This window comes from Anser brachyrhynchus (assembly GCF_964034855.1).
Source record: "Anser brachyrhynchus genome assembly, chromosome: 2".
NCBI lineage: Eukaryota > Metazoa > Chordata > Aves > Anseriformes > Anatidae > Anser > Anser brachyrhynchus.
In genome coordinates this window covers 83,481,657-83,493,875 of record NC_137695.1, presented here as the reverse complement: position 1 = coordinate 83,493,875, position 12,219 = coordinate 83,481,657, and the positions used below count along the sequence as shown (strand labels likewise).

At 34.2% G+C, this 12,219-nt stretch overlaps 1 protein-coding gene across 12 annotated transcripts in view; it reads right to left on the bottom strand.

The window, feature by feature from the left end:
• The window catches only part of DNAH5 (dynein axonemal heavy chain 5), a 152,279-nt gene that overhangs the window by 15,352 nt on the left and 124,708 nt on the right, over positions 1 to 12,219 (bottom strand). For 10 of the 12 annotated variants that reach the window (XR_013946316.1, XR_013946317.1, XM_080579301.1 and 7 more), the window contains 8 exons: positions 9,965 to 10,208; positions 8,764 to 8,878; positions 8,147 to 8,337; positions 6,756 to 6,877; positions 5,689 to 5,838; positions 3,211 to 3,456; positions 1,351 to 1,570; positions 498 to 703 (listed from right to left, as the gene is read on the bottom strand). Coding sequence is in view for 8 of the 12 variants with exons in the window: in XM_080579301.1 (XP_080435427.1) it covers positions 498 to 703; positions 1,351 to 1,570; positions 3,211 to 3,456; positions 5,689 to 5,838; positions 6,756 to 6,877; positions 8,147 to 8,337; positions 8,764 to 8,878; positions 9,965 to 10,208 (1,494 nt within the window). In the remaining 4 variants the exon portion in view is untranslated. Of the gene's footprint in view, positions 1 to 497; positions 704 to 1,350; positions 1,571 to 3,210; positions 3,457 to 5,688; positions 5,839 to 6,755; positions 6,878 to 8,146; positions 8,338 to 8,763; positions 8,879 to 9,964; positions 10,209 to 12,219 lie in introns of those variants that run through there. The other 2 variants (XR_013946318.1, XR_013946319.1) reach the window with 2 other exon arrangements.

Sequence of the window (12,219 nt, the reverse complement as noted above, 5' to 3'; positions counted from 1 at the left end):
CCACATATCTCTCTCTGTACAACAACTGTCCAAATGAAAGTGAGGAATGTAAGAAATCCTACACAGTCAGTAAAGGCAACTGTCCATGTCTTTATGCAGCCAAGATAGCTTGGAGCATACTGATTTAAACAAAAGAGTATTTAAAAAAACAGTGGTCCATTTTTAACTATCTGACATAATTAGCTTTGAAATGAAGGTCTATACTTCTAAGGTTTATACTTCAGAAGTTTTAGGGTGAGAAGGCCTGGAGCATTGGTTTTGGTTTTGTTTTGTTTTAACATATGGGTTAATACAGAAATTCTGCATGTACAAGATTGAAAGTGTAATTTAAACATGCTGGTCTACAGACATGTATACTTGGAATACTGAATGTTTGTGGAAAATAAATAATAATTGAAAATCATATTTGTGTTTCAAGTATTGGGAACTATGTATATATATTCTGCTACTGGAAAGTTTTATAAATGTAATCCACCTTCCCCAGAAATGTTAATTACCTTCTTGGCATCCACGCCATCTAAATGGTTTTGAATGAATTGCACAGTGGCATTGAAATCGGCTTGGTTAAACTCATAGGGTATATTCCAACCCAGAGATCCAAACTTCCGTCTTTCTTGAATAGTGGAGTGTAGAAAAGCTACAGCATACAACATTTGTTTCCATTGTACCATGTCACTGACATCTAGTAAATCCTGGCTGACACCTATTGATTATAAGTGGGCTTTATAAGAAACACAGTAGCAGTATTTTCAAAAGTACTTCAAATCAGTACTAAAACATCAGTCCTAGAGACATTTATCTGACTACCTACCTCTGCCTAGAGGCAATTACTGTCCTACAAAATGTTCTGTGCTGGAGACAGTTCATAGCAGTAGCCCAAATTAAGAGAGTAAACTTCAGAAAATGAAGAAACAACTTGCTAATAGTTCACTTCGCATTGGGTTGCTTTTTTTCTAAAGACTCTTTGACTACAGACCTTTATTGAATGCAGTGTAAAGGACATTTAATAGCCAACAAAGATTAATATGTTGCTTTTCTGCCAAATACATGAGGAGTTTAACAATTTAAATATTTAGAACTGAGCTAGTAGAAGACAATATTTGAGAAAAGAAAAAGCATTTCCAGGTTCTGCTGTCTAATTAGTTCTGGAATCAGAACTTCAGCAGATCTCTTCCTTCTAACTTTCACAACTTCTAGCTCAAACAAAGAATTAAGATGTGTCCTTGCATTGTCATGATCAGTTCCTCATAGTTGCTTCCACCCATTACCAGTGGCTACTGAGCAACTACACAATAACTACAAAGACTCCAAAAACAAACAAAATTTAATTTTGAATTATCATCACTCTACCACTATATGTTCTCTTTAGTCCAGCTCTGAGCCCTTGTGGTGGTTCATTGGTAAACTTAATACACATTTGAAGAAGCGTGATGGGGAACTGTTTGTGAATTTCAGTTGTCATCCACAGTCGAAAGCCTTCATGGACTGTCTCTGTCTCTATTACGGTGTCCATCAACTCATCCAAAAAGTCAAGTCCAAGGTGGCAGTTTTGCAGAAGTGCCCAACCTCCCTAGTTTAAAACAACAAAATATAATGTTATCGATAGTGTTTGCATACTGCAAGCACTAAAATCAATCTTTGTTTATGATGTAGGTAAAGAACACAACCAATGTACCTAAACTATAGCAAAAGCTAGTATAAACAGGGTTAAGTGCTTATGAGAATTGTTAAAAGGAAGAAATCCTCCACAGTTTTGCACCACAAGCCCATCAAATCAAAACCAAGGCCTTAACCACTTGTTTTCATGTACACTTCATGTACAAATGGAGACCAGTATCCAAAGCAATGGTAGATACGCAACTAACAAAGTACTTTTTCTCCAAGAGAAGGCTCATGTGAGCTAAGCTGTGGGAAGCTCATTCTGGAGTTGTTATCTTGTGTGGTTTTATCATTTAAACGAGAGGTTCCTATTTGTCCAATCTGGTCTTCTCACGTAGTCCCTACTATTTCAGTACATTCAAAACATATCTGGGAATGACTATAGCACTGAGAAGTATCAGAAATCTTGACTTTCTAGATGAACCCATGATTTCATTGATCATGAGTAAAGAAACTTGGAGGTATAAAGTAACTCAGAAGCTCCATAGACAGAACAAACTGCTCTTTACCAGCTTGCTAAACCTGGTTCCTCAAAAGGGTCATAGGTTTCGGAAAAACAAATATACATATATTATCTTAATAAATTGGTATCAAATAACTGATATCAAAACATTCCCATATGAATTACTGTACCTCATATAGATGTCTCACATACCCATTCATTAAGAGGGTATGTTAGACAGTGAGGGAAAGTAACTACATTTCTTTTAACTAAACAAAAGGAGCTCTTTATCTTTTGAACATTTCCTCCCATCTGATCTGCTAATTAGATTTTAATGCGAAGTTGTCAAATGCGAATTGGAGGCAAAAGTCAGAGGAAAACTGGTTATACAGACTGGGAAGGAGCATGTATCTCAGGAGCACAAGAAACTTAATCTGTTCATGTTAGCTGTACTATCATCTAATGGGCAAACTTGTTAGCATTTGTTAGCATTTGTTTCTGACATAGGTGATTTTATTCTTTAATTCTATCATTTTTCACTTGTAAAAAAGCCTGTCCTATCAGATTGCCCATCCCTGTTCAAAATGTAGGTTACAGCAATACAAGCTATATTGCTATACAGCCTTGCTTTTCCCAAGGTTATGTAATTATCAATTACACTTGAATATATTATATTTATATACTTATATTATATTACACTTCCAATTATACTTGGAATTCATCTTCATTTAACAAAACATGTTTGTATTGCTAAAAATACAAGAAACTGAAAAAAAAATGTTGAGATGTTTGCTGAAGAACTTTTAAAATTCATGCAATACAAATATTTGAGCAATTCAGATATGTTTATCAGTCAACAACCTACAGCAAAAACTCTATTTCCTCTGAAAAAGAGTCATGTCTGCACAACGTCAAAAAGTTTATTATATTCAATTTAATAAATGTGAAAAGACAGTTCTATTGCTTAGGACATGTATTTATGCAAATAAAGATAGGTTCTTCCATCAGCATTAACTACCCAACAATTCATATTTCATAATCATCACTATTTCATAACAGAGTTTCAATTTATAAATGTTCAAAAAAATAAAATAAAATGTGTCTCTTACATGAGCCATTGTCTGATGTAGAAGTTTACGAGCATGGACTTCTTGCCCCTGGCCCATGGAAACATAACGTGTCTCCATCTTCAGCCTTTTTCCCAAAGCAATGATTAAGTCTGTAGGATCAGAACCCATGGAAAGAAAGCATATGAGAGGAGTACGTGGATCTGACTCTTCCCATGTCTTCTCCAAGTCCAAGATGACTCCTTCTGCATATTTCTCCCCCATAGTGTCAACAATGTATTTTCTTGCCTGTATTAAAAAAAAAAAGTAAATCTTACCATACCATACTGTATAATTACTTAATATCATTTTCTGCCCAGTGTAAATACAGCCAATATGTAAGCTGAAGAGCAAAGGCTGCTAAAATTTATATTAGCCTTTGCCTATATAAAATTTATAAAATATTAAATGTTATGTTATATAAATTTAATGGCCAAAATAAAAACATACAACAAATTTATTTTTATATGTTAACATACTACACTGCCTTTGAAGGTGTTACTGCTTACAGCTTTACAAGATCAGTCAAAACTTATAATTATTCTAATACATATGGCTGCATGCATTGTTGCAAATATATATATTACATATAACACCTACATATATTATAGGATAATAAAAACAATAATCCTGCTAAATAGAAAGGTTTTAATGATTTGAAAATATTATCTTAGGGGGAAAAAAGAAGGAAAGGATATGTGTTTCAAAGTCATTAGGTCTTTACCACCTTTATGCTTAAACCAATAATGAGTCAATATTAATAGTGATGAAAAAAAAAACTGTCACTAAATAGAAGACCCAGAGGAGCAGATGAAGACCATCTCTGTTATGCTGTGGAGTACAGCTCCCCCAAGCAACAACAATGCAGTTTTCATTATGTCTTAACCTTGCACCTTGAAAGAAAACCAACACAAGGGAGTGGGCCTCATGTAGGCAGTGCCTGCACCTGAAATAAGGGGGGTGAAGGGGGTAGAAGACCACCATGAACCCAGAGAACTACCCCAGACTCATTTCTCTATCATTCCCCAATATGAAACATGCATACCCAGGAAAGGGTGGTGGCAGAACTCCTGAACCTGCACAGAAGCAAGGACTAAGCTTTAAAAACCCCGACTCTAAAGCATCTGGGTGTGCACCCACCATCTGAGAACCTGAAGAGGACAAGTCAATGCAGGACCCATGGGTGGTGATGTATCTCTCTATCTCTCTCTCCCTATATTTCTGTTTGTTTATTTGGAATGCATATGCTTTTGCCAAGCCTCTAATAATTTCTCAGCAAATTATCAGTAGAAGTTTAACCTTGCTAAAACCCTGAAAGACTCATATGGTCTTGCCCTCCGACCCAGAGATTCAAACAGATCTCCTCCCCAGCTGAGCAGGATGAGACATATGCCTTATTTATATACTGCAAAAATTATTAGATTATTGTTCCTTATTACTAAGAAATTTAAAAGGATCTTTCAAACAGCCTGAGATAATCTTTTGTGTATTCTTAACCAATAGATTGCTTCTCTCATAGAGTAATCTCCCAATTGATACCTTTGGGATACTTCTCAGAAAAAGATATTCAGCATTTAGCATTTGATTAACTATCAGTTATCATAAAACATCATAAGATTAAAGGTTATCTTGCCCCCATTAACAAAACTGAGGATCTAATTTTGCTTGATCAGTTTCATATACATTTCACACATCTGAGATATTCATTACATAGTACCATTTAACCTTTTACTGACTGCAGTTATGCCAATAAATGTCGAGACCTTCTCTGAATCCAGTCACAATGTCTAAAGTTTTTCATCCATAACATGAAAACCACACTATTAGTGATGTATTCTGACTTCAGTAAATTGCCAGATATCATACTGAAATTGCATAAATTTATTCTTTTGCACTGGAGAAACACAAAGACTAAAAATAGGCTCCTACAATTTCATTTTTCTTAAAAATAAGTCTTATCATTTTATTAAGATTTAATGTCATACTCCTCTCTTTCTAAATAGATGGTTTGATATTAAAAATTTTGAACAGACATGATTATAGGTTTTTCTAAGGTTGGTCTTAAAATTATTCCATTGAAGAAATGGTTCCACAATTAAATTCTTTTCATGTTTTGTTTTTCCTCAACCAACCAAGTAATGAAAAGACTTTACTGCAGTCTAATATGAGGATTAATATGATTGCAAGAACAGTCAAAAATACCATCTGAACTAATAAGGCAGAACTGGATAAACACATAAGTTTCCAGACGAAATCCCATCTTCATAATAATATCTGTGACTAATACTCATTCAATATATTGGAATCATTTTGCTAACACACGTAAAATATGATAGACTATCTGAGAAGAACTTCAGAAAATTCACTGAAAAGGTCCATAAGAAAAATGCTTTTATCATTAAATTAAAATGTACTAAACCGCAATCCTTTGATTATTATCCTATCAACACCTGGATAAACTATGTGATGACATAAATGTACCTGAGCTATGGTCCTGTCAGGGCACCAAGATCTGATAAGAAGAAGATGTCTGAAGCAGTCCAGGGATTGATCATAGCCACTAGGAACTGGTTCTTCTTCGGGATTCTCATTATCAAACCAGACTTTCCATTCTTTCTCTGCTCTGGAAATCTGCAGTTATACCATTAAAGGAGTAAATCTTAATAAACAGACAAGTCACATTTCAACTGCAACAAGCTCAGAAAATATTAATGAGTGTCAGAGACACTTAATCCATTCACAAGCATTTGTTTATCAGTGTTACTACACAGGTTAGCAAGGGTATTAAGAAAAGAGATAATAAGCCTTCAGATTTTAAGCACAAAATTGTACAATGCAACAATGCCCTCAAGTACTCCTATTCAGAAAAGATGGACTACTACTAATTATTCTCCATTACTAATATAATAGCATAGCAAGGTCAGAACACACATAGCTAGGCTGTTAGCTTTTGGAACACTATGTACATATCTGCTCCTCACAGTACAGATGGTACTCTTCACATATACCAAATGCAATTTATTTACTCCATTTTACCATACACTTAAGTGTTCATTAAGGTTATTCATACAAGTGTTGAATTTACTGAGCACTCATTTCCTCATTCTTACTGCATATAATCAGTGAAATACTGGAACAAACATGATAAAACATGAGTAAGAAAGCACAACAGGGATGCAAGAAAGTCTAACAACCTTAAGGGGATAATAAGTTGTATCCCAGTATGAAAGCAATATAATTGTAGTGTGTGAAAGTTTCTACTTTCTTCTCATTTTACTGTGTTGTTTTCGTTGGTGGTGGTTGTTTTGTTGTTGTTGTTGTTGTTGTTGCTGCTGTTTGTTTTGTTTTGTTTTGTTGTTTTTTGTTTTTAAGTCTTTTTATACAGATTGCTAAGCAGTCAGGGCCAAAACTGACTATTTCGGGGCTACCATTTCCATTCTGTTCATAAATAAACCAGTTTCTCGCTCCATGTCTTGATCTTGATCCTTGTCATTATCAAACATTCACCCTCAAAGAAAAGAGATTCCTTTTAAAAAGCTGTTGCTTACTTGGTCAAGAATATCTGAAAATTGGCTAAGTTTACTGAGCTCCACCAAGTTCAGCCAAGTCATATCCAGGATCCATTTCGCTGGCTTGGGAGGACAAGCTTTAAGGTCCAGAGAAGCACCACCTGAAAGAAAATGGGAATTAGCTATAATCAGAATTCTCAGAGACACACACACAACCCCAAAAGAAAAAAAAAAAAAAAAAGAAAATGTAAGCTAGATACCACATGACCAGAAAGTCTTCCCAGTCTGGAGAAACACATTATCATATAGGATGGTCATAAAGAAATTTCTGAGTAGGTAACATGCAAAATTTATTTTCAAATCTTATTTTTCATCCCACTTTAAAGCATAACATTTTAAAATTCATATCATCTTCCCTCCACAAGCTAAGCCTATATTTAATGTAAAAGAATAAGCTTGAGTTTATGAAGAAAAAAGTTATGAAGCCGAATTTCATTTTTTTCTTCAAATTTTTGTTGTTGTAGATAATGTAATAATCTATTCAGTATGTGCATTTGCCTTCCTTGGAATTCCACTTAAACTAAAAGAAAGCAAAAACAAAATAAAAATAAAACACAAGCTACAAGAATCAAGATTTTTAACCACCTGTAAGTTAAGACATCTTTGATGAAGTACAGTTTGCAGTTTGGTTTATTTACATTAAATTTGTTCATGTACCTTCACCTTAATCTTTGTTCTTTTTTGAGGATTTACGTAACTGTTTCTTTGTGCAATATGCCTGAAAATAAATGCTTCTTGAGAAATGCACATTTTAGAAATGATTTTCTGAAGATTCAGCTTGGAAAAATTAACAGTTATAATCCATAAGTAAATGTTGCCTAGAAAATTAAGCATATTTTGGAGGATCTTGGACCACCAATATAAAGCAACTCCAAGCTATTCAGTGCAGATACAGAGTTCGCGTGCAGAGAAGATTAATGCCATAAGCTTGTCATGTTCGGCTAAAAGTCTGATATTCTTCTAAACTGTTAGCATCGTTTTCTTTTCCTTTCCACTCTCTTGTCTGCCTTCAATTACCAAATAAAATAAAGGCTGTAAAAGTGTAAAAAATGTTTATAGTCAAACCACATACATGGTGGTATTTGAACAGTAGACATAAATATCAACTGAAAGGATATTTAGCAATTTTCCTTTTAAATTGCCACAATTCTCGAAGCTGAACTTATTAAAATTCAATGTACTCCTATAAATTAGAACTACCATATGATGTTGTCTGTCACCAGAACAGAATAATAAGCATGCATTCTTTCACTTGACTGACTTCTCATGTTCAAAAGGAAGCAATAGCTTGGCTAGGAGACACAACCACAGCTCACAAATTTTTTGCAATAATGTATGTGCTCTATTTAAAACCATTCTGTAGTTCAAACCTTTTATAAGGGTCAGAAATTCTTCATGCTTCACTCTGTTTCTTTGTATATCAATCTTCAAAGTAAGTAATAACGTGAAAAGAAATTTGTGCTCCTCATAAAGTCCTCGGGCTGCATATTTGAACACTTCATATGTCATATGTTCAATAATATTAGTAATCCTCTTGCTAGTTATGGGGCTCTTGGTAGACCTGTTGGAAGAAAGGTAGGTAGTTGAATGTCAATTTGGATAGACCTTATTAACGAGAATGCTATGTAAAAGACAAAAAGCCAGAGCTCAGAATTCTGAAATATCAGAGAGCAAGCTAGCAACAACTTTCAGACTGAAAGAGAAAAAAAAAAATCCTTTTCTATTCCACATAGCTGAAAATCAACACAGTATAATGCTTTTTAATTATCTAGTACCCAATTTTTAAGGATTGTAAGTACAATTGAAGGTTCATTGCCTTGGTTACTAACAGACAAAGGCCTACGGGTTTTTAAACTGACAATTCCTGTCAAGATTGTAACTGGCAACACTCTTCTTTCTGGTATTAGATTACAACAAATCTTTACTGTACTACAACCACCTCCAGGATTGGATATGTATAAATGATACTTCTGCTTAGCCAAATTACCTGGATAGGGAGTGGTCAAAAAGCCCCAAAAACTGCCGAAGTGAAGTCTGATACATCACATTGACCATGCTCATCTCAGTAATAAGGAAGTATAAGATGCTACCTCGAGTTGCAACTGAAGGACATAAAACAAGACTGTGTTCAAAGCAGAAATGTAAAGCAGAAAACTTTAAATCTTTACAGCAAACACATTGAGTTTTAGAATATATACTAATCAAAGGTCTTTGAGTTGCTCTATTCTTTACTGGCCAAAAAATAATTAAAATGTTAATTTAATCTTCATTTATGCATTAGCAAAAAAAAGAATAAATAAATCTTTTTGCAATTCTGAGTATATTTGGAAAGGAACTAGATGGTATATTGAAATATTCAGTTCATTAGTAGACCATGTAAGAAGTATGACAGTTTGAAGTAGTTCGAGTATCCAAACAAATTTCTCTTACCGACTTTTACAAGAGTCGTATAAAAGCCAAATAGATTGTATTGATTTAACTCACCCAGCACTGATTTAACTTACTTTTAGCAGCCATCCAATTTTAAATACAAACATTTTATAAAATCTGCAGTGCTTTCTGCTACATTAACTGTACCATTTCCTAAAATGCAGGTGTAACACAATTCCAGAGAGCACCTTCTTTCACTTTTTTCATATGGTTTCACTTGTCAGTTAAAAGCCAAAAGACAGATGAAACATGTTGACTATAACTTAAGGATCTGTGACAGGATAAGTAAAACATTCCCCAAAACAGATTCAAAGCATTTACCATTATACTGCTCCCTAAAATAGAGCCATTTTGAACCCAATCGTACAGTTACCTAAATACCCTAAAGACTAGTCTCATTGAGAGCCCATAAAAACTGTCAACATTTTAACAGCTGAGAAGTAGCAACCAAACCTTCTCAAGCTTCTTTCTCCAGTAGACTATATAGACACTTACCCTCCTGCATGAAGCAGTGGGAAGTCTGGGGAGAAAATAGATCATTCCATTTTAGAGATTTCACATGAAATACAACATTGATTATTTTGTCCACCACAGCTCAACATGCCATTTCCTAGATACATTTTACTTACAGGAAAACACAGATGCTTCCAACCCACTACAGCCCTCCTGATTTCATCCTATCATTTCTCTTACTCTAGATATTGTTCTTTTAACTGTATTCTCCAGTCATGTGCCTTTCATCACTATCTCACACTCACCAGGTCTGTATTCTTCACGGGCTGAGTTGATCTGTACCTCTGTTTCAGCAGAAGTTTGCAGTTTCTGTGTTACCTCCTCAGCAGTCTTTTTAGTCTTACTCAGTACAATTATTAAACTCTCATCATCTGCCAGAGAACCCTTAGTGCTTGTAAGTCGGAACAAAAGGTTATCTTCCAGCTCTTTCATCGTCCTTTTGTTTAAAGTCACATCTTCCATAAGATCTGTTCTTTCTTTCTCTAATTCCTGTTGAAATACATGGTAATATTTGGAAAACAGAAGAGCAATCAAAAACAGATATAACAAGGTATTTAGTTTTAAAAGTACTTATCCTACTGAAACAGCGTAGGTCAAGAGTAACGGCACTAATTTGCAGAAAGAATTCCAGTGGTATTTCTGACAGTAGGTCTATTGTCAGGTTTCCAAACCTGCTATGTAAGTACATGTTAACAAATTGTTTCAGCAAATACTATAGAGAATGCTGATATCATGTCCTAATAGAACTAGAAGTCCAAAAAATTAATTGCTCTTCTTCTGTTTCAGACAAAGACAGGGGCAAACACCTTTCCAATGACAGGTTTAGCTTTAACTTAACTAATGCTTTCTTCATTTATGCCCTGTTTTCCAATCACCATATTGAAAACATATTCTGTTTAACAACAAGCATCCTTAGTCAACTAATCAAGCATCAAAGCTTTCAAGAAGCAGATCTAAAATATTCCTCCATCGGACAGGGCTATCACCAAAATGTTTCATTGCTTAAGAAAAGAAAGCATGTAGAACTCAAATTAAGTTCTTTAGCTACAGGTATTTAGTTGATTATTTTTAGTAATACAAGCTATGTGGTTTATATAATTACTTTGTTTCCCAGAAGTCATGTATAAAAGATAGATATATGCTGATTAACAGCTTTACATAAAAATGAAAAGAATTGCTGCTTAAAATACTCAGAAAAATAAGTTGTTCAGAGATATAATGTCTTTCCGTTTATTCTTCTACTTCTCCTAAATTCAAAAAAAATTTAAAACATTACAAATCCCTCAGAAAGAAAAATACTGTACTGAAACTATATATGTTTCTATATATATGAAACTATACATGTTTCTATATATATGAAACTATATATGAAACTATATATATTTCAATACAGTGAGCAAAAAGGATGAAAAAAAGTGAAAGGAAGGGTTAACAGTCTTTCAGAAGATAGGGATAATATGAATCTTTTCCTGGTTATCAATAATAAGTGAGATGGATGATAGATATATTAGCTATGTCTACACAAGTACTCCTGCACCATTTACAAAGGTCTGGTGGATAGTTTTAAGAATGTGTTTCCAAAGCTGAAAATTGTGTTCAGTCCACCTTTTCCAAGTCCACGTCAGCACTGTATTTAGGCTGCTACTTCTTCCAAAGAAATGGACAACACTGGGAAATACATGCTTTCTCATAGTGATAGAGGCATCATGAACCTAAGACCTTAGCAACATTTACAGAAAGTTTTTACTCCACCATTTCAGTTATACAGACTTGTCACACATTTTTTTTTCACATTCTAAACTTGTGGTCTTCTTACTCCTACATTCTGCTTAACACTCGTAACTATTTCAAGACTTGTTCTTGGAAAGAAAGTACTTTAACCTTAAAAATGATTTTAAAAAAATCATCTTCATCTCATTATCAGATTTAAATCCTTTTCTTCTTACTGTACAAAAGGCATAATAAATCATCATCACCAGTTAGAAGAGATTTATTGGGACTGTTGTCAAAGTGTAATGTAAATATCATATTGCATAGAAGATATGAGAACAAATTCAAAAGATTCTGACAAGCGCTGATCAAATAAAATATAAGAAAATTAACTCCATTTTAATCAACTGATGCCTACTGGAACTAAAGAAAAAAATGGGTAGCTATTACAAAGCAAGAAAAGCATTATTTAGGTTTGATGAAGTAGAAACAAATTTTTAAAGTATAGCATTAAAAGAATGCTAGCATCCAATTAAATAATAATTATATAATAATAATAATATATGGAATATGGAATATAGATATTCCATACCATATGATGTCGCACTCAGCGATAAAACATGGGAAAGGAGGGGAGGGGGTTCTTGTTATGAAGGTGTCTGTCCTCCCAAACAACCGCTACACGTACTGAGGCCCTGCTTCCCAGGATGTGGCTGAACATTACTTGTTGATGAGAAGTAGAGATTTTCTTTTTCTCTTTCTCTGTGCTTCTGCATGGCCTTTGCTTGTT